Raw genomic sequence first — 26351 nt, 5'->3', positions numbered from 1 at the left:
AAAGAAATTAAGTGAATAATGCTATGTTTCCAATAATAAATCGACTTTGCATGGTATTTTTTTAATGCCATGTTGAGATGCATCTTCTTTTTGTTTAAGATGTTCCTTCCCCTATTGAAAAAATGTTTCTTCCCCATGACATAAAATATATAATTTGGTTTTCTTGGGGAGGGCATGTTCTTCGAGGCCTGTTTAGTAGGGTTCCAAATTTCCACTCCAATAGGAGCCAGCTCCTGTGCAAGTTGCAAGTTAGAGAGCTACTCAAAACGGTTTGACTAGCTTGATCAGCTCTAAAAACGAGAATATGGAGTAGGTTGACAATAATACTCTTGTGGATTATACTGTATTTATAATTATAATAGAAGCATGTGATTGCTTAATTTTCTTTTGGATGTAATTTAATACTAATTATTTTTCTTTAAAGTTTGAGCAACATAATTGTATGGTTAAAAAATAATCGACATGTATAAATACGTGACAAAATTAACGCATAATAGAAATGTTTAGTTATAATTTATAGTAGCATTGCCATAAAAACATAAAGGAAATGTCCATAAAATAATACGTGTCGCTGCAGCCCTGCGCGGTCTGCCAGCGCCTCCGTCCCCTCTGCGCACCTGTTTCGAAGTACTGCGTCTATTCAGCGTTCAACAGAGGAACAGAGGGAGGTAGAGAAAATATTAGAGACATGTGAGTGGTAATTTTATGTAATTACATAAAAAAACTTGAGGATAGTGAGCCTTTTAGGGTAGAGTGAAGCGCTGGAGAAGCTGTCCTTTCTAGTTCATTTCTTAGGAGCAACTGTGGTAACTCTATCCAAAAAATTAGAATTTGCATCTGGCACGACTCCAAAAAAGTTAGAGTTGTGAGCCAGAAATTGTTCCAACGGGGCCTTAGCTGGTGGGTGGGTGAAATTTATTTATGACAAGGGCACAAACAAATACAGGCTGCAGTATTATAGGTGCAGTATTACAGAGGATCTGAACTCCAGATAAATGTATTAAGTAGAGAATTGAAAATTAATGTAGAGAAGTTTTCTAAGAAATTAAATACTGAGGAAGAATGTTTTTTCCCCAAAATCATACCCTTTAGGAGCTTAGGAATGCTGTTTATGGTAATCCATAATCCAAAGAACGGGACTTTAATCCATAAAGGAAGTTATTTTAATATGGAACTAATGCAAATTTTATGCCGGGTTGTATGTGCATTCACAACTCTACCATCTAGAGAAAATGTGTTGTTTGCATCTCTAGATTATGTTCAGTTATATCAACTGAATCCTTTTGGGTGCGTTTGATGCGGGCATTGGCAGATGGTAGTGCTATGGAATATATGGAGTGAGCAGTGAACACTCTATTACCTCACCTTGTATCACGTAATTTTCTTGGCTTGCCTCTTAAGTTATTTTTATGGCATGATGTAATTGGGAAAATCCCTGGCATGTGCTATTATATTTTCTTTTCTTTGGTCTGCACTATCTCATACATTCAACAGTATACATAGTTGGTGACAAAACAAATGCCTGTGCCATCACAAATATCCTGAAGCTAAGCATATGACTATTGTTATCTTGCACCACACCTTTTGCCCCTTTTATCCATCACAGTTGGGCTGCCTGAAGTTGTATCCTCCCAGATGAACATCAGTTATCCTACAAAGAAAGTACTTCTCTCTGCAGCGCACTTTCAAAATTCAGCTATAAATTTCACTATAATTTTCGGGAACAATCTGTTCTGGTGAAACCACTGGATGCCAAGCTATGAATTTAAGAGACCAGTAAGCAAACTGATGCAGAAACACGACTCTCTGGAGTCTGGACAATGGCTAAAGTCTCAGGTACACTACAACCAAGCAAACCTGACATACATGACCATGGACAAGTAAGAATTTAGTCTATCAGATTCAGCTCTCTGCTGTCTGCAGGCAGGTCACAGAATGAAGGTTCTTTGAGGAAGAAACTCAATAGGAAAAAAAAAAACTACACACTAGCTGAAGCTGCCATATGTCTACTGCATGGCAGGATCAACAGATGAGCAGATCATATCTCTGGATTCTGGCCGGCATTGCGATGTCTCAGACGATTGGACGGCGAGGGAGATGATCAGTCCTGATCGGCGTCTTTGAAGGGCACATCCTGACAATGGGCAAACAAGGTTAGTTTGGTGATGGTTTGTAAAAGGTGTAATTCTGTCTTGCTATATCTGAATACAAGGAAGAAACATAGTGCATAGTTAAGAGAGGGTGTAGTAAGGATTACTGAACCTGATAGGCTGGCCACTTGCAAATATGCCACTGGAGTTCAGGGCGTTAATAGCACCATTAACCTGCAAATGTGAACACAACATGTAGTTGCATTATAGATATGGAGATTTCAGACTTATATTATGCTGAAATTCTTGCTAGTACTATCCAATTGAAGGAACGAAATGTATTAAAAGGCCATTGAATGGACGATTTATAATACCTCTTGATGGTATTTCCTTTTAGAACTAAATAACGAACAATAGAAGAATAAAATATCTGACAGTTGGTAGTTATGTTAGGAACCTAACCCCTCGAATCATTGAACAAATTAAAATGCAATCAGCTTTTCTGTAGTAGTGAGTGTGCATGGGGTTGACATTTACATAAATCAGTAATATACTCGTGCATTACAAAATACTTGTATATTAATGATGGACTGCATAAGTACACAAGCCTATAGAAGAGAAATGGTTTTTTAAATAAACCACTTGCTTTTTTTTTAAAACGGTGATTATTGCATGGCGTGGGGTGGGAGGAAGCGGCGGTTTTTGCGTGATGTGAGGTGGGGAAGAGAACGGAGGACTCCTCTTTTAATTAGCAGAGATAAGCATAAAAAATGGTTGTAAGCTAGTGACATAATCTAAATTTTAAATAGAGTAAAATACATGACCGATCCTTAAACTTAGGAGGGATGTCGTCTACGTCCATAAATGTAAAAATTACATACCTAGGTACTTAAACTTGAGAGCGGATGTCATTTAGATTCGTAAAGTTGAAAATTACACATTCAGATCCACCATCTTGGTTTAATGAATCATAGTTTATTCACATCTCATTTGACTGAAGTTGACCACTGACATGACATTTTATTTGGGTAGCACATTTATAAACAACCCCCTCCACGGTCAGCTTCAGTCAATGAAGTTTAGACCGGCTATGATTCATTAAACCAACATGGTGGATTTAGATATGCAATTTTTAAGTTTACGGATCTAAATGACGTCTACTCTTAAGTTAAGGACCTAGATGGACAATTTAAAATTTTACAGAACGAAATGACATGCGCTCTGAAGTTTAAAAACCTAAATGTGCAATTTTTAATTTTATGGATCTAAATAATATCTGCTCTCAAGTTTAACGACTGACCATATATTTTACTCTTCTAGACAAAAAAAGTGACTGCCGACCATCAAAAAGAGAAGCATGCATGCTTAACAGGATGATAATGTGTAATGTTTATCATGCATCACATTGATATATGTCAATTCAATATAAGAAAATTACTGCATTGAGAATTGGGATATTTGAGAGTATCACCTCAGCAAACTCAATAAAAGCTATGCGAGTGGCGTGTTGATCATCACCTAGAAGCCTTATGCGGGAAACCTTTATATAACCAATGAAGGAAGGAGATAATTCAGAAAAAAAAACATATATATAGTGTGAGCCACTGAAAAATAATTATCAATTCGTGAGATGCTTATGCTTCTGACCTGACCAAAATACTCCTCGCAGAAGTACTTCAAATCTGATTTAGTGACCTACAAAAAGGTTAACAAGGAACTTAATAGAATTGGAGACAACTGCTTATTGGAGAAATATCTCTCAAGGAGAATTAAGGTTTCGCCTACACTCTTGTCGATGTTCGTGCAATAGATTGTTCTTGAGCACATCTCCCTCTCAGCGTCAGACTGCAGTACAAAAATTTAATTTAAGACCCATAACATCTTGAAAATGGAACACTTTTGCTCTACCTTAATTACAAATTAAGCATCCATGGTAATAACATGGTTTCATGGCTGTACTGACCTGAGGGAGAAAAGAAGGGTTCACAGGCATGATTGCAGTCTTGGATGGTGCAACCCTAAGAGGGCAAATGCCCAGAACATAGCCATCAAGGTCCAATGCAGCATATGCATCATCTGAAAAAGGGTTGCAATGGTTATAGTTTCAGACTACATTTTTATGAGCACCTCTCAGTCCTGACTTATATTGATCATAAACAAGATTAATTGGGGTTGGAAATGTGCAACTTACCCTCATCTTGAAATTCAATGAATGCAAACCTAAGCCCAGATGTGGGGTCTCCACAGATGCGACAATCCGCCACCACGGCCTGTTGCAACATATGATGTTAAATCACATTCACTTAAAAGCTAACTTTATGGAAATATTATCTTTAGTAGAACCAAATAAGGAGACCATCTTATAAACAAAATCTCTCCTGAAGTGATGTACACGATAACAGGACTTGCATGCATGTTTAAAAACGAGAAATTAATCATGTCCGTATAAAATTTCATAACTGGTGCATACATACTATTAGTTAAGATTGATCCGATCTCCGGGGGATTGGTTTCCCGATCCCCACTCCGCCTACACGCGCTGATCGGGGGCGCCAGCCGTACAATGGTTGTGGGCCCCCTCCTCACGCAGCTGTATAAAAAGAAAAGTAGAGCCGTTGGCGCACGCAACCCAATTCGGTTCATCGTGCACAAGTGCTCCTCACAAAACCCTAGAACTTAACCCTACTGATCTGAACAGCACTGAAGTGAGCGGGAAAATCTCACCACCACTGCCATCGCCATGGCCGCCTCATCCTCGAAGACTGAAGGTGTAGCTTTCTCTCTCAAAACCCTGTGAACTAACGACCTTGATACCTAACACTAGATCGACACCTAGAGGTCCTATAGTTCTATCACATACTTCTAAGAGTTTCATTTGATCCAGGTGTATCTTTGAAAGGATATCTGACAAGAAGTAAAGTGTATGGTGCTGCAGTTTTAATATGAATATGAACGTATATACATGTTGAGAAAAATGAGAAGAAAGGTACGTTACAAATATTAACAACACATTGCATATTGATTTTTTGTCACAAATGGGTCTATTTCTCTCATATATATGAGTTTATATGTCACTGTACCGATTAACTCATATATGTACATGCAAGAAATAGAAGTAACGGATATATAGCTAGAAATTAATCCACAGTAAAGCTAACAGTGTGTATAATATGACATATATATACTCTCTCTGTTTTATTCATTTAACGCTGTTGATTTTTAGGTCTACCATTCGTCTTATACAAAAATGTTTATATAATTAGTAATTATTTTTTATAGAAACTTTAAACATGACTTATAATTTTACATATTTCATAAAAAAATTTAAAAGTTAAGCGTCAAATAAAAAAAACATGGGAAGTACATGGGAAGAAGCAAGAGACGTACGCTGCAATAGCTCCCAAACAGTTCAGCCAGCATGTCCTCAGTAACCTGAAATATGCATAAACCTTATCTTTCAGAAACAAAATGCATATATAATCACAGATAATATATCATATTTTACATTAACAGAAGTATGAATGCCATTGAAAAATAAAGATCATCGATCGCATTATAGATAATCCATGTGAAAATATCAGTCTCTTACAGTATGGTCAATATCGGTTACAAAAATTGTTCTTCTCACAAACTCTTCCTTCTGGGCCCTTCGAACCCGGGAAGAAAACGGAGCCTTTCCTTGTCGCGAGTTTCTACCATCCCTCCTCTATAAGAATAAAAAAAAATGTCACAGAAAAAATAATTAATAATTAGGAGCCTCAAAACTATAGCAAATTAAATTCCCAATTTAAAGATGATGTGTTATGACGGCGGTAGATTGCGCATAATTTTGATCTTCATTAGATAAAATAAGATGCATTTGATAAGAAGCATTATATATAGAAATCCAAACAGCAAAAAAAGGGGTGAAAAAGAAGACAAAACTTTATGCATATGCACCATATATCAAACTTTAGGAAAGTAGCTGTTCATGAGATTTGGAACAGACAGAGAAAGAGGAAAAAGATAGGTGGAACCAAAAGTGGTACCTGACTAAATAGGAAATATTTAAAGTCTAAAATCAAGGGGAGAGGACAACAACAGCCCCTGAAGAACAGGGGGAGCCAAACATCTAGGGGTTAATTTCTTTTATGTAACCATCATTTCAAACCAAATAACATCAAAGAGCATGACGCCAACATGGATAAAGCCCTCGGAAATGCATGATATATCTTTTATCTTTTTAATATATAATATAATATCCTCATGTCGGAATATATAAATACGGCTTGAATAAATAATAACCAATAAAGACAAGCAGTCAAGAGAATGGCGCCGTAGCCCAGTGGTTACGGAGCCGCCCAGGAGGTCAGGTCGAGTCGTGTTCGAGTCCGCTCTAGCGCATGTTCTCTCGCCAATTTTCTTCTATATCAAGAATGATAATAGAGATATTAAGTCCCTCCTTATAATTATCCAAATAAAAGAGAGAAGCTAGCAAAGCACTCAAAGCATGCAACAACTCCCTAAATCTTGTGTTTCTTTGAAGCTCTCAGTGAATGAGCAACCACCTCGGTCTGACGCTATCCCTATACCGAAAACGTAAAACCCTCCCGACCGATCGCCTCGATTTCCACGCTGCAACTACCCGCCGGCGCCACCCGAAAAGGAAAGCGTAAAGTCGTCTTTGCATGCATCAGGATTTACCTGAACAAGATCGTAATGACATACAAAAAAGGATAGAAAAATTTCGAAATCGAGATCGAAATCAAAATTCGAATTTGATCGATGATTCGAAAGAGATCCATGGAATGCAAGTAAGTTGCCCCCTTGCTTACACTCCAGGAGCGGATGGAGGAGGAGATGATGCCATTCCCGGCGGCGGCGGCGGAGGGGGGTGTTCTCCGGCGGATCGGGGTGAACGTGAACTCCGGCGCGTCCGGGTTGAGGAGGCGCTCCGAGACGACGAGCTGATGACGATCCGGCGCCGCGCCGTCGCCGTCCTCGGCGGCGGCGGCGGCGGCGGCGGTGAGATCATCGCCGCCTGATCGCCAGCAGAACCAGCCTTCGTACACGAACTCCGGCGCGTCGGCGGAGAGCTTCGAGGTCCCGGCGTCGTGGCGGCGGCGCCACCACGGCACGAACTCCCTCGCGTCCGGGTTGAGCCGGCCCGCCCCGGCGCCGCCGCCCACCACCACAACAACCCTCCTCGCCTCCATGCGCCCCGCCCTGACCGGTCGCGGCCCCTCTTATTTCTCTCCGGCGGCGGCGGCGGCTCGCCGGCGACGTCGAACGGAGCGGGCGAGCGGAGGGGAGAAGAAGAGTTGGTAGATTTGGCACTACAACCATGTGAACGCGGCATGCTTTATATGCAGCAACGGCCAAAAAAAAAAAAAGCCAGTGACGGCTGCGCGTCTCTATCCACCGAACAGTCACTGACAGGTGGGACATAGGTCAGCGCGGGACCCACCCGCAGTGGCTGTAAGGGTCAATGGGGCGGTCGGTCGAAGCCGCGAGAGATCAGCCCTCCGGTCCTGGCACGCGACCGCCGTGAAGGGTGGACGTGTCGCTGACAGATGGGGCCCTGCTGCGCCGCCGGTCAACGCAGGTCAGCGGGAGTCGCGCGCGGCGCAGCTCACGTGTGCGGGGGCTCCGAGGCGAGGAGGCCCAGGCCAGGGTAGTGCCTCACTCTAGTCAATGACAGTGTGGGCCAGCACGGGACGGGCCCCATGTGTCAGTGATGACGCGAGCGTCGCTTACTGTCGCTTTGGTTTTGCTCGTGACGGGGAGGAGGAAGGAGATGACACCACACACACCCCCTAGTGTCAACTGTCCGACTCGTTTCTGGGGGAAAAGAAAAGGAAATTTGTTTTAGGCTATAGGGCATTAATGCAAGAAAATTTATGGGATGGATTTAAGAATGCCAACACATTAACCATGTTTAGTATGGAGTAATATAATCCATCTATTTTATGGACGGGCCAAAGCTAGCAGTAAATTATTGATAGCACCTCATATTGAAATACATCAAAGCTCACAGCTAGTAACGGCCATTATTCATGGGATAGAGAAAAACATAATTTTTGGTCTCAGCACTAACTAAAGATTAATAAATATTATAATTTAAATCATGACGGTAGGATCATGCACACTGGCGGTTATTATACATATATTTATATTTATAAACATTATGATTTAAATCATGGCAGGTAGAGTCATACACACTAACAACTATTATTCTAGTTGTCGTTATTAGTCGTAACGTAAAATGAATCTTTATCTGAAGAATTATTTTCTCTTGCAGAGCTCTTTCGAGGGAAAACTGTTATTTATAAAGGAAAACCGAAATATTAATTGAACAATAAACTGCATCATGCATTGTTCTCTTGCAGTTTGCATACGTATGCATCCGTTTACCTTCTTTTATTTTGTTTGGATTTATTGGCGTGAAATAATGAGCTAGAATCACTTAGGGAGTCTCAGTCGTCTTTGATGGCTACTCAAGCTCGCTATCACATGACAAGTGGTGGACATGCCAAGTCGCCGATTATAGATGCCAAGGACTCCATCATAGTAGATTTTGCCTTGACTCTAGAAAATTTCTATATCTACCACCGACTAAAATGATCGAGGGTGTGCAAGGATACAAGTATGTTGCCAAGTGCAATACTTGCCTTATTTTTTCCTTTGTCTTTTTTGTTTTTCCTTTCTCTCGAGTCAATATTTCAGCTAGCCTTAAACAATGATACTAAAAAAGTTCCTTCAACAATTTGAATAAGGTCGTGCGTGACTGGCTAGCTTCTACATATATTACCTCTAAAAAACCTTCGAGGCTCTTAAACATCCAATTTGGTAACTAGAGAAAAGAAGAGAACGTGTGAATGCTTAACTTCAATGCATCGACCTAGAATAACTTTATTTGATAAACATGCTGAATTCAAAAATTTGGTGATCAAGGGTTTAAAGGATTGATCAAATCTTGTCATGAATATTAAATATTTATTATCTGAGGAAATAAATACGACAAACAAAGGAGTACGATGAGATGACAAAACATTCCTATCAAATGGGCTTCCAAGCTTCACCAGGCCCATGAATAGCTTCCCTTGATGGTTTTTTTTACCAAGTGATCATGTCTTGTCTAGTGGTGAATCAAAGTCCTTCTAGTTGCCACTACCACCATGTCGTCCAAAAAGTCTGCAGTGAGCAAGCCCAAAGCTATGCACGCTTGCTTGGTGCCAGCCATGCTGTCAAACTCTAGCGTGCGGTAGAGGTAGGGCACGACGGCGCTGGCAACCTATGCCAAGAACCAACGGGTAACCTCTAAGGATGCGAAGACAGTGACCACGTACATGACTTTCTTATGAGATGTCGTGGGGATCCTGCTAGAGTTGAGCATCGTGGCCACGGTAGACAACATGGCAACGACGAAGGACGCCGACAACGACCCGACAGAGTCAATGAGTGAGTCCATCGCTATGATGCATGAGGCTGTAGGGTTGATGCGGAGGCCAAGTTAATTATAGTCGAGCTTACTAGTATCCATGTATGTGCTTGCACAGGAGCAGGAGTCGCAAGTAGTAGAGGGAAGGAAAAATGCCACCATCTCGAGCAACCACAAGGGCAACAGCAATGGCGAAACAATAAGGCGAAGGATGGGTACAACTAGAGGAAGCACGGGCAAAAGCAAGCGAAGGATAGTTGATGTCTGTGAGTAATGTTTTGGAGTTTACTTGGTTTGGGAATGGGTTTGGAATGGATTGAGTTCATTTCTCTACACTTGTTTGGACTAGTTCGATCTTCCTTCCCTATTGGATTGGATTCATTGGGTTTCACACATCCTGAATTGAATTGGATTGGTTGGGGAGTGTTCTGCACACCCAAGTGGAGTGGGGCAATTTTGGTTTGGCCATTAGTAGGCTTAGGTATGGATATCTTATGGCATCCACAATACAAGGAGCCTCTAGTGGACTTATAACTCATGATACCACTAGATGAGTCCAAGAAATAAGTTTACATAGTTATTGTATCTCAAAAAAATTGTGGTCTCCGACTTGAGTCTTGAGACATGCCTAAGCCATTAGAGCTTCCTATAGCTCCAGGGAGTCTTACAAGATAACAGTCCATACAAACACATCAGCTGCGGCAAACTGGGATTACTAACCACACTAGTTGGTTGTACATGCCCAGATGGCCTATAGCAGCGTTTCCACTAAACAGAGGTCCACTAAATGGAGGCTATAGCGAGATGGCCATGCAACAAAGAGGATAGCCAATTTGAAACCAAAAGTCCGACCAGAACAGTACAACAGCCTCCAAAGTGACCGGCGTGCGTATTAGGCCATTTTCAATGGTCCTTTCATTTGACATTAATTAGGTGCCACATTAGATTTTTTGATGACATGACAAGAATTTTATTAGAAAAAAGAAGAAAACCCTTTTGTCCTAGTGAAAGGCTCATGGTTTTTAGGGATGGAAATTGGACCCATGGGTCCAGGGCCCCAACGGGTTTTGTACCCAGTGGGTGCGAGTATGGGTGTATATTCACACTCATGAGTTTATAGGTATGGGCCCCATGAAGTTATGGGTTGGGTACAGGTTTTAGATTTAACCCGTGTGTACCCATTGAGGCCCCAATAATCTAACGACGCCTTCAAATACTCGGTAAAGACTATGCTTATTGTTAATCAAAATGGGCTAGGCCCAATTAAAGTTGATTAAAATTCCACTAGCCCACAATGAATAGTAGAGACAATAATACCACCTTGGAGATTTAAAGTGAAGAAGCTCAACTTAAATAGAGAGGTTAGTGAGACTCCCCGTTGACTAGTTGAGACGGTAGGAGGCCGCCACACGCGCGCGCGTGTCGGCTGGCCGGACGTCCAGCCGGTCCGGGACGTGGCGCGGCGTCGGCTCGTCCGGCCGCTCCGCCCGTCCCTTCTTTTTGCAACGGCTGGGAGTTAAAGAAAGAATTTCGAATCCCCGTGATTGCGTAACGTCCGCAGCGCTAATTGCGCGAATCCCCGTGATTGCGTAACGTCCGCAGCGGTAATTACGTGATTTGATTGCGCGGTAATTCCGTAACGCAATCGCGGGATCAGGGGACGCGGATTTAGGGGTTTTTATATTCCTCCTTCTTCTTCCCGAGGCTGGTGTGTTCTTCTCCATAGCTTTTTCTCCTCTCTAGTTTTTCCTCGAGTTCTTGCGCTACCTCTCTGTCTCCCCGGTGTTGTTCTCTTGCGCGCACCAGAGTTTGGAACGAGCAGCCCTCTGGAACCCCTCTCGCCAGAGTACCTGCACGGGTAGATGGGTACTAAGGTTTTTGGGGAGTGCATTCGCACGACTGCTCACTGCACCATGTCGACTGACAGAAACGGCAACGGGAGTGGAAGTGGTGCCGCCCACGGCAGAGGTGGCGCGCATGGGGATGGCGGCGGTGCGCACGGCAACAGCAACATCAACGGGAACAACAACACCAACGGAGGCAGTATTGCCTCAAACACCAGCGGAGAGCCATTTTCAGGGTATATTACATTCTCCTCTATTTTGTTTAATGTTTTTGAATGCCTGATAGCAATGATTTCATTGCTATATCACGATCAAATGGATGCTTGTGCTTGCTATATATTAAGCATGCTGTCAAATATTCTATTCATAATCGTTAGATTATTCCCTAAGTTTGTCATGCCTATTGTCTTATTATTTATTATTTTGGATTAAAATATGCCGAAATGTGACCATATTTTCAACAATCCAAAAACCTTATATGTCCTTTTCGGTAGTTGGTTTTGCTGCTACTTTGAAACCGCATGCATTTGATGGTTCAAATTATAAAAGATGGAAAGCACGTGCACTGCTGTGGTTGACAGCCATGCAATGCTTCTTTGTCTCACGAGGCAAACCGATCGAAAGGCCTCTCTCACCTGAGGAGGAGGCCAAATTTGAGTCGGCGGATTGCCTGTTTCGTGGGGCATTGATCACTGTACTGGCCGACAACATAGTGGACGTGTATATGCACATGCCTTTGGGGAAGGAGATGTGGGATGCACTTGAGGCCAAGTTTGGAGTTTCCGATGCTGGCAGCGAGCTGTATGTCATGGAGCAGTTCTATTACTACAAAATGGTCGATGACCGTTCTGTAGTGGAACAGGCTCATGAGATTCAGATGCTAGCAAAGGAACTTGAGAACAACCGCTGTGAATTGCCTAACAAGTTTGTGGCTGGTGGCATTATTGCCAAACTGTCATCCTCTTGGTCAGATTTTGCTATTTCTCTAAAACACAAGAGACAGGAGTTCAGTGTTACTGATCTCATTGGCTCCTTGGGTGTTGAGGAGAAGGCAAGGGCAAACGACAGCAAAGGCAAAAAGGTAGAGGGGGGTTCTAGCGCCAATTTGGTGCAGAAGAAGAACCCTCATGCATCCCACAACAATAAGAAGAAAGTCAAGCCTAACGTCAAACCAAACGCCACTACTGCCTTTAAGAAGAAAGGCAAGGAAAAGGCCAAGGGTGACTGCTTTGTGTGCGGTAAACCCGGGCATTGGGCCAAGAACTGTCCTGATCGTGAGCCAACATGGTCATTAGTGAGGGCGGAGGAACAGGTGCTAATATTCATGTGTGTGCTGACATTTCCCTATTTTCTTCTTACTAGCTCGGGAGAGCTTCCTCCTTGTTGATGGAAAACGGGTCACTTGCGACTGTTCATGGTGTTGGTACGATCGATCTGAAGTTTACTTCGGGAAAGACCGTGCAACTCAAGAATGTGCAGCATGTCCCTTCAATAAAGAAGAATCTAGTTAGTGGCTCTCTACTATGTAGAGATAGTTTTAGACTTGTGTTTGAGTCCAATAAATGTGTTGTTTCAAAATATGGAACTTTTATTGGTAAAGGCTACGACAACGGAGGCTTGTTCCGCTTTTTCTTTCGATGATATGTGTAATAATAAAGTTGTGAACCATATTTGTGAGAATGATGAGTCCAATGTGTGGCATTCGCGACTCTGTCATGTGAATTTCGGTTGTATGATGCGCTTAGCCAACATGAGTTTAATTCCAAAATTTACTTTTGCCAAAGGTTCTAAGTGCCATACTTGTGTTCAGTTGAAACAACCTCGCAAGCCTCACAAGGCAGCAGAGGCGAGAAATTTGGCACCTCTAGAACTTGTTCATTCAGACTTGTGTGAAATGAACAGTATGTTGACTAAAGGTGGAAAGAAATACTTCATGACACTGATAGATGATTGCACTAGATTTTGCTATGTGTATTTGTTAAAATCAAAAGATGAAGCGCTGCATTACTTTATGATTTATAAGGCTGAGGTAGAAAACCAACTAGAGAGGAAAATCAAACGTTTAGGGTCCGACAGAGGTGGAGAATATTTTTCCAATGAGTTTACATCCTTTTGCGAAGAGCTTGGAATTATTCATGAGAGGATACCTCCCTATTCACCCCAGTCAAATGAGATAGCCGAAAGAAAGAACCGCGCTCTAACTGAGATGGTGAATGCCATGTTAGATACCGCGGAACTATCTAAGAAATGGTGGGGTGAGGCAATTTTGACTGCTTGTCACGTCCGGAATAAAATTCTAATGAAGCACAAGAAAGTAACACCATTCAAGGAATGAGAAAAGAAGAGGTTAAATATCTCCTACCTATGCACATGGGGCTGTTTGGCAAAGGTGAATGTACCTATAGTCAAAAAGCGAACACTTGGACCAAAAACCGTTGACTGTGTATTCCTTGGTTATGCTATCCATAGCGTGGGTTATAGATTCTTAATAGTAAACTCTGGTGTACCAGACATACGTATAGGTATAATTTTTGAGTCCAGAGACGCTACATTTTTTGAGAATGAATTTCCATGAAGAGTACACCTAGCACTTCTGGTCAAGAACCTATTGCATCCCATGAGCACTTTGAAACGATAGAACACGATGATCAAACTGTTGAGGAAAATCCCAAAGAGAATAACATTGTAGATACTCAAAAGTAAGAGACAAAGGATTGCAAAATCCTTTGGAGATGACTACATTGTATATCTCATAGATGATACTCCAAGAACCATAGAAGAGGCATATTCATCTCCGCCAATAAGACCACCAAAGGCCTTTGTGGCACTGACTATTGGAAGGAAGCGGTACGTAGTGAGATGGATTCTATTATATCTAATGGTACTTGGGAAATCGTTGAGCGTCCATATGGGTGCAAGCCTGTTGGATGCAAATGGGTTTCCAAGAAAAAACTTAGGCTTGATGGTACAATTGAAAAGTACAAGGCAAGACTTGTGGCCAAGGGTTATACCTAGAAGGAAGGCGAGGACTTCTTTGATACTTACTCACCTGTTGCTCGCTTGACCACTATTAGGGTACTGTTAGCTCTGGCAGCCTCTCATGGTCTTCTCGTCCATCAGATGGATGTTAAGACAGCTTTACTAAACGGAGAACTAGAGGAGGAGATCTATATGGATCAACCAGATGGCTATGTACTAGAAGGTCAGGAGAGAATGGTGTGTAAATTGTTGAAATCCTTGTATGTCCTCAAGCAAGCACCTAAGCAATGGCATTAGAAGTTTGACACAACACTCACATATGCTGGCTTTGTTGTGAATGAAGCTGATAAATATGTGTACTATCGTTGTGGTGGGGGGGGAGTAATCTTGTGTCCATATGTCAATGACATATTGATCTTTGGAACCAGCCTCAATGTGATTGAGGTTAAGGACTTTCTGTCCAAAAGCTTTGAAATGAAGGATTTGGGAGTGACTGATGTTATTCTTAACATTAAGCTACTGAGAGGAGATGAGGGTGAGATTACACTTTTGCAATCTCACTATGTGGACAAGATCTTGAGTCGCTTTGGCTTTAGTGACTGCAAGCTAGCTCCTACTCCTTATGATCCTAGCGTGCTATTAAGGAAAAATCGAAGGATAGCAAGGGATCAGTTGAGATACTCCCAAATCATTGGCTCATTGATGTACTTATCCAGTGCAACGAGGCCTGACATCTCATTTGCTATTGGCAAACTGAGCCGGTTTGTTTCAAATCCGGGAGATGATCACTGGTGGGCTCTAGAAAGAGTCATGCGCTATCTAAAGGGGACAATGAGTTTTGAAATTCACTGTACTGGGTACCCAAAAGTGCTAGAAGGGTATAGTGATTCTAACTGGATATCTGATGCTAATGAGATAAAGACCACAAGTGGATACGTATTCACACTTGAAGGTGACGTTGTTTTCTAGAAGTCTTGCAAACAGACCATCTTAACGAGGTCAACAATGGAAGCAGAACTCATAGCACTAGATACTGCCACAGTTGAGGCCGAGTGGCTTCGTGAACTCGTGATGGATTTGCCGGTGGTTGAAAAACCAGAACCAACAATTCTAATGAACTGTGATAATGAAACAATGATTATTAAGGTGAACAGTTCAATAGACAACATTAAGTCATCTAGGCATGTAAAGAGAAGACTGAAGTCTGTCAGAAAACAGAAAAACTTCGAAGTGATAGCATTGGATTATGTCCAGACGGCTAAAAACCTGGTAGATCAGTTCGCCAAGGGACTATCACGTAATGTGATAGACAATGCATCGAGGGAAATGGGTTTGAGACCCACCTAAAGTTGCACAATAGTAGAAACCTATCCATTGTGATCGGAGATCCTGTGAATTTGGATGGTGAGACAAGCTGTTGTATAACTGTTGACGTCAAAAATATGATCTGATGTGTCACACACGAAGGCCTGGAAGTCAATCTTAGACAGCTCCAGTGCATGACCTAAATCTTAGAAAAGGTGCGCGGACGTGCCAGTCAGTTTGATCCTGCAACTGACAAGAATAAGTAGTAAAACAAGTCGATTGGCTATCGAGCCAATACGTAACTAAAAAGTCTACCCGATTGGATGTTGATGCTACAATGGTTAGCCGATAGAATGAGCGATCGGCTCTAAAAACATGGATCGGCTAGAAACACCAATAGAAATAGACTTGAAATTAAATATTAAACCAACGTAATCCACCAAGTTACTTATTAATCTTAGTCGATCGGACGAGTCCCTATCACTAGATTGAACTAGACGTGCAGAGATTGGACTTAACCAAGACATTATGCAGTCGAGCACAATATGATTAGAGGAAACATGAAGATCGATAAGGCTAATAAATAAACCGACGAATTACTTGGAATAAACAATGAATCATGTGTTACGATCGGCTAAAACCAACTTGCATGTAATTCTCATAAGCCGATGCAACATAAATAACTGCCGATCTAATCTAAATCAAGCCGATTGGTATAGAAATAGTGCAGTAAAGCAATCGGCTACTCTATTGATGTAAATATGATAAGCATGTAGATCGACAAAAATCATCGACTTTAGACGACAGATAAACAACCAAGATCTATAAAATACATTGCCCAGATTGCTAAGAATAATCATAGAAGATCGGACCCAACCGAGACAATTCAAGATTAAACCTAGCAATATCAGGATAGATACTAAATAGATCTAGATTGCTATCAAGCCAATGAGCCGATGATTAGTAACTTATCGGCTGGTACTCCGATAAAACAATGAGTAAAATACATCAATCTGATATAAACCATCTGACGAACGCAATCTACTAGATCGGACCTAACCGAGACAGTACTAAAGTGGTCGACCAGATCAACTCAAAACACGAACGTGATCAAAGTTGAAACTAATACAATAACTAGCAATCACGCAACTAGACTAGAAGATCAAACTGAACCGAGACAGTTCTAACACGACACAATTTCTAATAGATAAAAGAAAACAAACAAGTCCCAATCAAACTCTAATATGCTAGAGATAAAATCTAAACTAATTCTAATTAATAGATAAATTTATGTCGCCAAACCTTGGTCTTTACGATTCCCTATTGAATTTGGTCTCTTCCAGATAAAATATCTGTCGGCGGTTGCACCTTTCCTTATCCAAATCCAATATGGAAATTTATCAAATTTTGGTGTTAACAATAACTGAGAGAATAGACCCTTAAAATGACTCATTTTTATAGTGCATTTCTCTTCTACTCTGTATGGTAGGATGACTTATACCTTAATGTGATCCGAGAGGTTTTTCCCAAAACAGAGATGTTGACCTACAGAACATCTTAGAAGGAACACACCTATATGAGTTCGACTGCTAGTCACAGTCTATGAGATTTGGGTAATCTCTAGATACTCATAAAAGGGCCTGGAGTTTGACTCATATGCTCCAAACAAGAGGGGATGCAGATGGTAGCCTAGTATCAGTAAAGGTTCTGAGTGAAACCTGACCGCACAAGACTGACAATTCAAGGCATAGTCCATTGTTCAGTTGTGGTCTGATGTAGCTCCTTACCTAGGTAAAAGTTCAACTTAACAGTCTTCACCGAAGCACTGGTATAATAAACAAGATAAGTCTTGAGAACTTTTCTTGTGAGCTATGAAATTTGCTGGGCATTGTTAATCAAAATGGGCTAGGCCCAATTAAAGTTGATTAAAATTCCACTAGCCCACAATGAATGGTAGAGACAATAATACCACCTTGGAGATTTAAAGTGGAGAAGCTCAACTTAAATAGAGAGGTTAGTGAGACTCTCCGTTGACTGGCTGAGACAGTAGGAAGGCCGCTACACGTGCGCGCGCGCGCCGGCCGGCCCGGTCCGGGGCGTGGCGCGGCGTCGGCTCGTTCGGCCGCCCGTCCCTTCTTTTTGCAACGGCTGGGAGTTAAAGGAAAGAATTTCAAATCCTCGTGATTGCGTAACGTCCGCAGCGGTAATTACGCGATTTGATTGTGCGCTAATTCCGTAACGGAATCGCGGGATCAGGGGACGTGGATTCGGGGGATTTTATATTCCTCCTTCTTTCCGAGGCTGGTGTGTTCTTCTCCATAGTTTTTTCTCCTCTCTGGTTTTTCCTCGAGTTCTTGCGCTACCTCTCTGTCTCCCCGGTTCTGTTCTCTTGCGCGCACGAGAGTTCGGAACGAGCGGCCCTCCGGAACCCCTCTCGCCAGAGTACCTGCACGGGTAGGCGGGTGCTAAGGTTTTTGGGGAGTGCATTCGCACACCATGTCGACTGATGGAAACGGCAACGGGGGTGGAAGTGGTGCCGCCCACGGCAGAGGTGGCGCACATGGGAATGGCGGCGGTGCGCATGGCAACGGCAACATCAACGGGAACAACAACACCAACGGAGGCAGTACTGCCTCAAACACCAGCGAAGTGCCATTTTCAGGGTATATCGCATTCTCCTGTATTCTATTTAATGTTTTCGAATACCTGATAGCAATGATTTCATTGTTATATCTATATCATGATCAACTGGATGCTTTAGCTTACTATATATTAAGCATGCTGTCAAATGTTCTCTTCATAATCGTTAGATTATTCCCTAAGTTTGTCATGCCTATTATCTTATTATTTTGGATTAAAATATGGTGAAATGTGACCATATTTTCAACAATGAAAGTCTAGCGTGTCATACTTAGTTACTGTGAAATAAAGGGGGCCTTAGGGCCCAGTTCGGGTAGGACGAAAATCGAGCCCATCAAAACAGTGGGCCGAGATTTTAGTTCAGAAATTTCGGTCCCGTATTCGCGGATGGCCCGGAATTGAGGCCGAAATGGGCCGAGATCCATTAGGATGGGCCGGAAATGGCCTGTTGAAGCCCAAAAAAAATCCCCTTCGCACTCTCTCCGTCGACCGGCCCTCTCGCTCGCGAAGTCACGAGGCGGCGGCGCGCGGAGAGACTGGTTCACCGGCGTCATACTCCGGCGGCGCGGCGGCTCTACGGCGCAGGAGGTCCGGGTTTCAGTACTCCGCCGCTACTCCCTCGTCAGGTTTCGTCGTCGTGCTTCTGTGTAGCAAGGCGCCTCTCCCTATTCCGGTTTTTTTTTACCGCTGGGTTGCTTCTCCGGAGAGCTCTTAGATCGCGTCGGTGGGTTCGATGTGGTCGGGGGGCAAGGCGGTGATGGATGGTGGCGTCCGGCGGCGGTGGCGGCGCCCTGCGGCGTTTGGGAACGAAGCGACAGGGTGGTGAATGATAATGGCTGCTATTGCTAGGTTTTTTTTGTGGGGTGGATAGGAAGGGTTGGTCCATGTAATGGGGGAAGAGAGGTGGGGATTCGGTAGATGCAGATGAAGGGATTCATATTTATTGTGATTAGGTTCTACTAGCACAGAAGTAGTGGAATACTCACGGCAAACTCATGATTCCTATTTTCCTTGGTTGCGCATTTCTCAGTGTGCTGGTGAAATCGGAGAGGCTGTTGGAAGCTGTAGAGTTTTTTGGGATCATTATGGTTCATCAAAAGCGTGAAGCGGCTAGCGACGGCAATGAGGAGTGGGTGTCGAAACGCCCGAAAGGTGCTGACGCTGCGGCTGAGAAGGAGCATATTCTCAAGTCTGATGCTTCCCAAGAAGCAAATGTCGAAAAGGCTCAGAAGGGAGATGCCTCTCGAAAGGAGAACACGGTGTCGACAAACCCGTGTGTTTCAGAGGAGAAAGCAATAACAAACTCAAATGTATCAAGTGAGCGAGAGGTGACATTGACTAGTGTTGAAGCTGATGCTGCTGAAGACAAGGGTTGCAGACATACTATGGAAGATGCATGGGTGCTGCTTCCTGATGCTAGCATGGAATCTCCGGGAAAACTGAGGTATGCTTCTCTCTGGTCATATCGAGTACTAGAGTCCAGTACCTTTAGTCTGACGTTTGTAGCTTATGCAGATGTGCACATTTTGCAATATATGATGGGCATGGCGGTCGCTTGGCTGCAGAGTATGCACAGAAACATTTGCATCAAAATGTTATTGCAGCAGGATTACCACGTGAGTTGGTCTGTTTACATTATCTGCTTCCTTTCACTACCTGAACTTCTATTTTCCAAACTGAATGATAGTTTAGTATTTGCAAAATTGTGCATTCCATGTTTCTTTATTTTGAATTTTTCTTTTATCACATAGGACTATCCCATCATTAAATTTATGTTTTATCTTGCCTTTCAGTAATGAATCGTTTCAGTTAGGTCCATTACTAGATTTATGGTTCAAGTCACCTTCAATGATGAATATGTTTTTATGGTGTCTTTTGATAAATCTATATTTTGTGTGAATGCAAAGCGCACAGTTGTGTGGTTTGTGAATTACCTAACGGTATTAAAAATGGTTTTGCAGATGGATGTTAAAGCTGCAAAGAAGGCCATCATTGAAGGTATTATTACATGAATCTTAGTTACTTGCTGATGGTAGTCTAAACTATAGTATACTAGGATTGCATTTGTTGATTTTTTATTTTTTTTATTTTTTTTGTGTATAGCTGGATTATCCTCCTAGTACAGACTACATAGACACATTGGTCCTGCTCAGCTTCTTGGTGCAGCTGCAGCTGCTTTGCTTGCTGCTAGGTGCAGCAGCTGGTTGCACCAAGCGGCTGAGCAGCCGGTTGATCTTGATTCCTATATGCTTTATGATGTTGAGTTCTGATTTTACTGTTTATGGAAAATTAGTAGGCATTTCCATGCCTTATCCGTTGTTCCAGTGTTAAGAGGACTATGATTTCAATTCCAACCTTTCTTTGTTTATAGTTATATTTCCTGCACATTAGCATATTCTCTACATGTACTGACTGTACCTGTGTCATGTGCATATTTGATGTTTCAGGCTCTTTAATTTCTATATAGAAAGTATTTGTTTTCCATGGGTAATTAGTACATTACTGTCCTGCAAAGTGATTTGTGCTCTGTTTTTTTTCAGGTTTTCGTAAAACTGATGAGATCTTACTGCAAGAAAGTGCTAATGGTATGAATACATTGCTGGAAACCACGGCATAAAAGTTATAAAAACTTGGGGAAAAAATCTCACATGAAGCTAAGTTTATATTACATAAGCATACAAATTTCTAGAACTCCTGCGAGGTTTAAATTGAGACTACGAAGAAAAATTCAAAAATCAGGAATAGTTTTCTTCATCGCCAAATTTTACATCTCACAAACAAAGTTGAATTTGTTGTTAACATTTTGTTTGATTGTCTAATTGTATCTTCTGTACACATGATTTTTCAATAGATTTTTAAGAACTCCTATGCAAAAGTTTACATGTAAAACAATAAAAAGTGTCCCTATTACTCTTCTGCAGCATCCAATTCGTGTGGAAAAGCTGCCCTGCACATTTATCATATAACTCTGCCCTGCATATTTCCCAATAATATCTGGACTGTCTCCTGTAACGGGTGAACTTGTTGCAAATTCTACCTGATGTTCTGCGTTGTTATCAATTATAACTGACAATAAAAGGCCTTCTACCTGGTAGAATAATTGTTTAGCTGGTGCTATCAACAAAATGCATACAACTAAATAATTATTGTGGTGATCTCCAGAAGCCAGAGCTAATTAAAGATGCTAAACGTCTGCTCAAAATGTCTCCTTTTCCTTCTGTTTGGACGAGATATCCAATACTTTAATCAGATTGTATTTCATTCCACTTTCCTATTCTCAACAACGACAAAAGGAAAACATTTGTTCTTTTGTTGTAAACTAATAGCATACTTTGTATTGTGGATTTTGAAGCTCTATTATGCAAATTTGTTAGTTTCATTCTTGTTTCTTTTTTTTTTGTTTTTTACTTTAGACTACTGAATTTGTACCTATTTCCTCATTATACTATAGGAAACTGGCAAGATGGTGCAACAGCTGTCTGTGTCTGGGTCCTGGGGCAGACGGTTAGTTTTCAGTGTCCAGGGAACTTTGTGTGCTCATAATATTTTAACATTATAATAGTTTTGGATCTGGAAATTTGGAATTTTGATGGAAACAAGCTTCTGAGATGTTTAGAAACTGCGTTAGTGCTTACTTTCAGCCCTCTTAGTGGTAGATGCTGGACGTTTCATGAGGGGCCCATATAAATTTCATGATCTGCATGACATCCCCCTTATACCCATATGCGTACCTTGATGATACTATATGTAGTAAGTCTAATCTACCACGGTTTTATGTATGTATAAAACTTAATCGCGTGGTTTGCCATTTTTTTTGTTTTAACGCAATGTGTTTTATAGTTCTAAATTTTGAATTACCAGATCTCAACATTATTTTTTATTTAGTGAAATATATTGTCAATTATGTGCTTGTTGTTTATTTTATTTGAAAAACAGGTTTTTGTTGCAAATGCTGGAGATGCTAAAGCTGTATTAGCTCGTTCCACATCAACTGATGGTAATGCTGTGGTGGATGACACCAAAAATCAACTGAGGTCTATTGTTTTGACGAGAGAACATAAAGCAATCTTTCCACAAGAACGTGCTCGAATCCAGAAGGTGACTTTCTTTTTTACTTTATACATCTATTTCAGTTTTCCTGTCAAACTTTATTTACAGATTCATTTCAAAAGGTTCAAATATAAATTATGCTTCATGCACTGTTATGTAATACAATAAAGTTATTTTTAGATTTTCCAATGTAATCATGCTGCGTCCACTGTAACTTATTAAACGTAATCTGATTATGCTATAAAACTGCAAATATGAATGTAGCTCTGCATTGTCGATATCCATTTTCATCACCTGTTGTTTCTTCTTCGATGATATGCAGGTGTTGACCCCACTTGTACTGGTTTCAGTTTTTTTGTTTCTAACAATGAGTATGTTATCATGTGTTCCATGCTTTACTGCGTTGTAAAAGATTTACAGATCCTTTATTGATTTGCTTCTTGTTATTGGTTTAGTCCCTTTCAGTTTTGATGTAATGGCTATTTGATGATCTTGTTAGTTGTATAGTTAAAACTTAAGACTTTGATTTGTGTTGATTCATGATTCTTTTTAACTTCTGTTTCCCTACAAAAGACTGGCGGTTCTGTGGGCCCTAATGGAAGATTACAAGGTCGCATTGAAGTATCTAGAGCTTTGGGTGATCGTCAGTTTAAGAAGGTTTGCTGAAGCAGACATATTTCTCATAAGCAATTATGCACATTTATACTTATCCAAGGCAACTATGAAATTCTAGATTTCTCACATGCTAGACCTATAGTTCCAGCCAATCTTTGATCCTATGCATTGCTGAGGAGTCAACTTGTAAAATGGCTTTGTGAAAGCTTGCTGGCACTTTTGAGGTCTTTGTAGTTCTTTCAAAGATATAATGTGAATTGCTAAAATTAAGTTACTTTTTCTACCTCTGTTTTCTATTGACATAGGCATAGGAAAATGCTACTTTTTTTATTTGCTGATCACTTATATGCTTACTCTTTTAGGTTGGACTGATTGCTACCCCAGACGTCCACTCCTTTGAACTAACGAAAAAAGATCAATTTATTATTCTTGGCTGTGATGGCTTATGGGGAGTATGTTCTTTTTCTCTTCTCCCCCTTTATCGCCAATTGTTTTTCTGCCCTGTTTCAATAATATTTTTTTTCCGAGTTGTTTTAACATGTGTTGTAAATGCACCCAGGTATTTGGACCAGGTGATGCTGTTGAGTTTGTTCAGAATCAATTGAAGGTGCTATTTGTTTCTGTTATCTGCAACTAAAAGCCGTATATTTTGCATTTTGCCCACCATCTAACAGCAATTGTAAAGGATTTATAGTCAGATTATGCTGGCACACATAATCTATAATGATATGATCAGATCACGATCGAATTCAATATTACTAATTCAGCGATGCGTTATATGATTACGGAATTCCACAACCCTAAACCGAAACAAAGACTATCTTAATTGTTGCTGACTTCACTTTATTCAACTGTGTCAACCATTGAAGGAGACCTCATCAGCAACGCTTGCAGTGCGGCGCCTCGTGAAGGAGGCTGTCCGTGAGAGGCGATGCAAGGACAACTGCACTGCTGTCTTGATCGTCTTCAAGCACTAGAAATCCTTTGAGCTCCTGCGACTCAATTCTCTCCAAAGCTGAAAACTGGGGTAAAGAATCAGCTGAGAACAAACAATGTCTAGGTCTAGTGTTACCAGATCCTGAACTATGAGTTACCCTGTTAAATGCGTTGTGAGAACCTCGTCAGGACACTTGTATTTGCATTTGGGAATCAGGATTAAAGATCTACCCTAGCTTCTGCATCTTCTTCGTTTTGCATTTTTTTTTTTGGGTTTCTTTTGAGAGGTGCACATCAAACCACGTACTGTGCCAATTGCCAAACAACTAAACAAGCAGCATGGTCCACTGTTTGCAGGTTTACCTTTTCTGCGACATTTGGTCTTGTGTGCTGGGTCGATCAACGTATGAAACAGGTAAGGTTGTCTTTCCCGTTGTTACGGCATTGCCCAAGGTCTGACCTAGCCTGGCGTTTGGTCAATTCAGAAGACGACTTGCTCTTCACTCGAGGTAGACTCCAATACGCCATGGGAGTAAAGCGTCTCCTTCAATGGTGGTAGTAGTATCAGCTTTAACTGTAACTCGAATCTCCGGCATCTTTGCCCACATTGCATCGGTAAAAAGAGAGTACACATGGTGTTGTAAAAACTAAGGTATAAATACATGATTCTCAGTCACTTCAGTGGTAAAAATGTCAATTTTGAATTGCTTAAATTTTCTTCCCAATCATCTCATTGGCTGAAAATGTATGGATTTTTGTGTATTGGAATCAATGTCATAGAAATGTTTAGAAATATTTATATTGTAATACATACTTATATTTTGGAATGGAAGGGGTATCTCCAATCCATTTTTAGAAAATAAGCCCTATGGTTTTTAAGTAATAATTAGTCAAATTGCAGGTATATTTAATTCATAGTATAACAATACTTCTAATATATTAAGAACGATTTGCATACTATAGCTTATATCAACGAGAAAAACTGCAGGTAGTTTCAAAATAGTTGGCTCGGATCTTGAACAAATCTACTTAAAAAAACGACGTTCGTATTTGCCCTTCCATTCTAAAATATAAGCACTTCTAGATTTCAAATTTTTTATCATAGCATAAACATTTCTGCATTGATTATTATAATTCCCATGATTACAATAATTCCACAGCCATGTTTTTGCAAAGAAATCTAAACAATTCAAAATACAAAAAATATTACTAAAGTGACTTAGAAAAAACTTTTGACTAAACCTTAGTATTTGGTAAGCAACCAAAAAATAGTTTTATTTTTTAACAAAGGTAATATTCATATCACATAAAAACTAATGATTTCAGTAGTGTGTCTGAGACCATGGGATGGACTCCACACATATTTGTTGAGGCCAATTATCTAGTCAGTACCATCGTACTTCCACCGTCCCATAATATAATATAGGACGTAACTAATACTAATAAAAAATCATGAAAGAGTCATATGACATGAAAAAATAGTTGTCTTGTATTATAGGATGAAGGGAGTAGTTAGTAATTTAATCAGTACCATAAATAATCATGGAGGTGAAAAATACATAGTGTGTAATTGACCTGTCGGCCTAGGCCCCACGCGTCGTTGGCTCGTGGGAGGTGTTTTGAGATCCACACAACGATTAATATCCTAATTTTCTCCGTCCTTATACACCGAGAGACTTTTTTAGATACAATAATTAATAACCTCAAATATATTTTTTAGGCAAGTATAACCATGTAGACGGTTGTTGTCTATTTAACACATACAGACAGCTAAATAGACGACTTATATAATGATTTATCTATTTGTCTGTAAAACATTTAATTTATCTTTTGACATATAAATCAAGGTAATCAATAGTACTAGCGAATAGACGAGACACGACGTACAACAGTGCCAGTGGTGTCGGTTTGGCATTGAAGCACGCATCCATGCTATCTCTTCGCGAAGAGACGTTGTGACCGTCTGTTAGATAGGGTGGGGTCTTTTTACAAATTTCGCAACATACAAACGGTTCAAAGATACATGCCCTTTTTAATACATCATTGTTACCAGAGCTGACTTATGATTTCTCCTTTTTCCTTACGAAAAGGAAGACCAGCGAATGCTTGATCTCACTGTCAATTCTCTGCAGTGTCAGCTTGATTTAAATTTTATCCTCGATCTCTCTGCCCAGACTTCATACTTGCTGCGGTTTACAAGATCGATGTTCATTCGCTTCTGTGTTACGAATAGATTCTTTAGAACATGGACACCACCCTTGACCCATCTTTTCGTACGGAGTATATTAAGTACTTTCAGAGAGAAGATTCCAATGCAAATCTTCAAGTCTTTCACCCACGCTGTATCTGTGTTTATACTTATAAGATAAAATATAAATTTTTAACTTTGATTTTGGAGTTGATTTTAGAATTATGTTTATTGTAGTTTATTTTATAGCAGTTGTTTTTAAATCACCAAGAACACGTATTTAA

General features: G+C 40.8%; 2 protein-coding genes across 4 annotated transcripts; one reads left to right on the top strand and one right to left on the bottom strand.

Annotated features, from left to right (window-relative positions):
- Positions 1-1681: 1681 nt before the first annotated feature.
- LOC102710237 (polyadenylate-binding protein-interacting protein 8-like) lies at positions 1682-7387 on the bottom strand. Its single transcript, XM_040527802.1, has 10 exons — positions 6905-7387; positions 5680-5796; positions 5478-5522; positions 4282-4360; positions 4054-4166; positions 3876-3935; positions 3738-3785; positions 3562-3630; positions 2263-2324; positions 1682-2134 (listed from the first exon to the last, which is right to left on the bottom strand). Exons 1-10 carry the CDS (start codon positions 7283-7285, stop codon positions 2074-2076), a joined length of 1035 nt encoding a protein of 344 aa, XP_040383736.1. The 5' UTR covers positions 7286-7387; the 3' UTR covers positions 1682-2073.
- An 11386-nt stretch (positions 7388-18773) lies between these two features.
- LOC102709023 (probable protein phosphatase 2C 67) lies at positions 18774-24592 on the top strand. Of its 3 annotated transcripts, XR_001550966.1 has the most exons (12): positions 18774-18904; positions 19309-19722; positions 19794-19902; positions 20240-20276; positions 20819-20863; positions 21730-21782; positions 22215-22376; positions 22902-22985; positions 23306-23395; positions 23503-23550; positions 23813-24294; positions 24365-24592. XR_001550966.1 is itself a non-coding variant. In XM_006660467.2 (11 exons), exons 2-11 carry the CDS (start codon positions 19364-19366, stop codon positions 23918-23920), a joined length of 1095 nt encoding a protein of 364 aa, XP_006660530.1. In that variant the 5' UTR covers positions 18774-18904; positions 19309-19363; the 3' UTR covers positions 23921-24592. The 3 variants fall into 3 exon arrangements, 2 of the variants coding, with proteins under 2 accessions (XP_006660530.1, XP_015696500.1); XM_006660467.2 differs by having other exon boundaries at positions 23813-24592; XM_015841014.2 differs by having other exon boundaries at positions 18778-18866; positions 23813-24592.
- Positions 24593-26351: the final 1759 nt, after the last annotated feature.

The sequence above is a fragment of the Oryza brachyantha genome, chromosome 9, assembly GCF_000231095.2.
Source record: "Oryza brachyantha chromosome 9, ObraRS2, whole genome shotgun sequence".
Taxonomy (NCBI): domain Eukaryota; kingdom Viridiplantae; phylum Streptophyta; class Magnoliopsida; order Poales; family Poaceae; genus Oryza; species Oryza brachyantha.
The sequence above is the reverse complement of the archived record's forward strand: the minus strand, read 5'-3'. Positions and strand labels throughout refer to the sequence as shown.

Coding starts and splice junctions, on each gene's coding strand:
- LOC102710237 (XM_040527802.1), bottom strand. CDS start 7,285: ATGGAGGCGAGGAGGGTTGTTGTGGTGGTGGGCGGCGGCGCCGGGGCG. Junction 5,797..6,904: donor CCTCCATCCGCTCCTGGAGT/GTAAGCAAGGGG, acceptor TTATTCTTATAG/AGGAGGGATGGTAGAAACTC. Junction 4,167..4,281: donor CATTGAATTTCAAGATGAGG/GTAAGTTGCACA, acceptor ACCCTTTTTCAG/ATGATGCATATGCTGCATTG.
- LOC102709023 (XM_006660467.2), top strand. CDS start 19,364: ATGGTTCATCAAAAGCGTGAAGCGGCTAGCGACGGCAATGAGGAGTGG. Junction 20,277..20,818: donor AAAGAAGGCCATCATTGAAG/GTATTATTACAT, acceptor GTTTTTTTTCAG/GTTTTCGTAAAACTGATGAG. Junction 20,864..21,729: donor ACTGCAAGAAAGTGCTAATG/GTATGAATACAT, acceptor ATTATACTATAG/GAAACTGGCAAGATGGTGCA.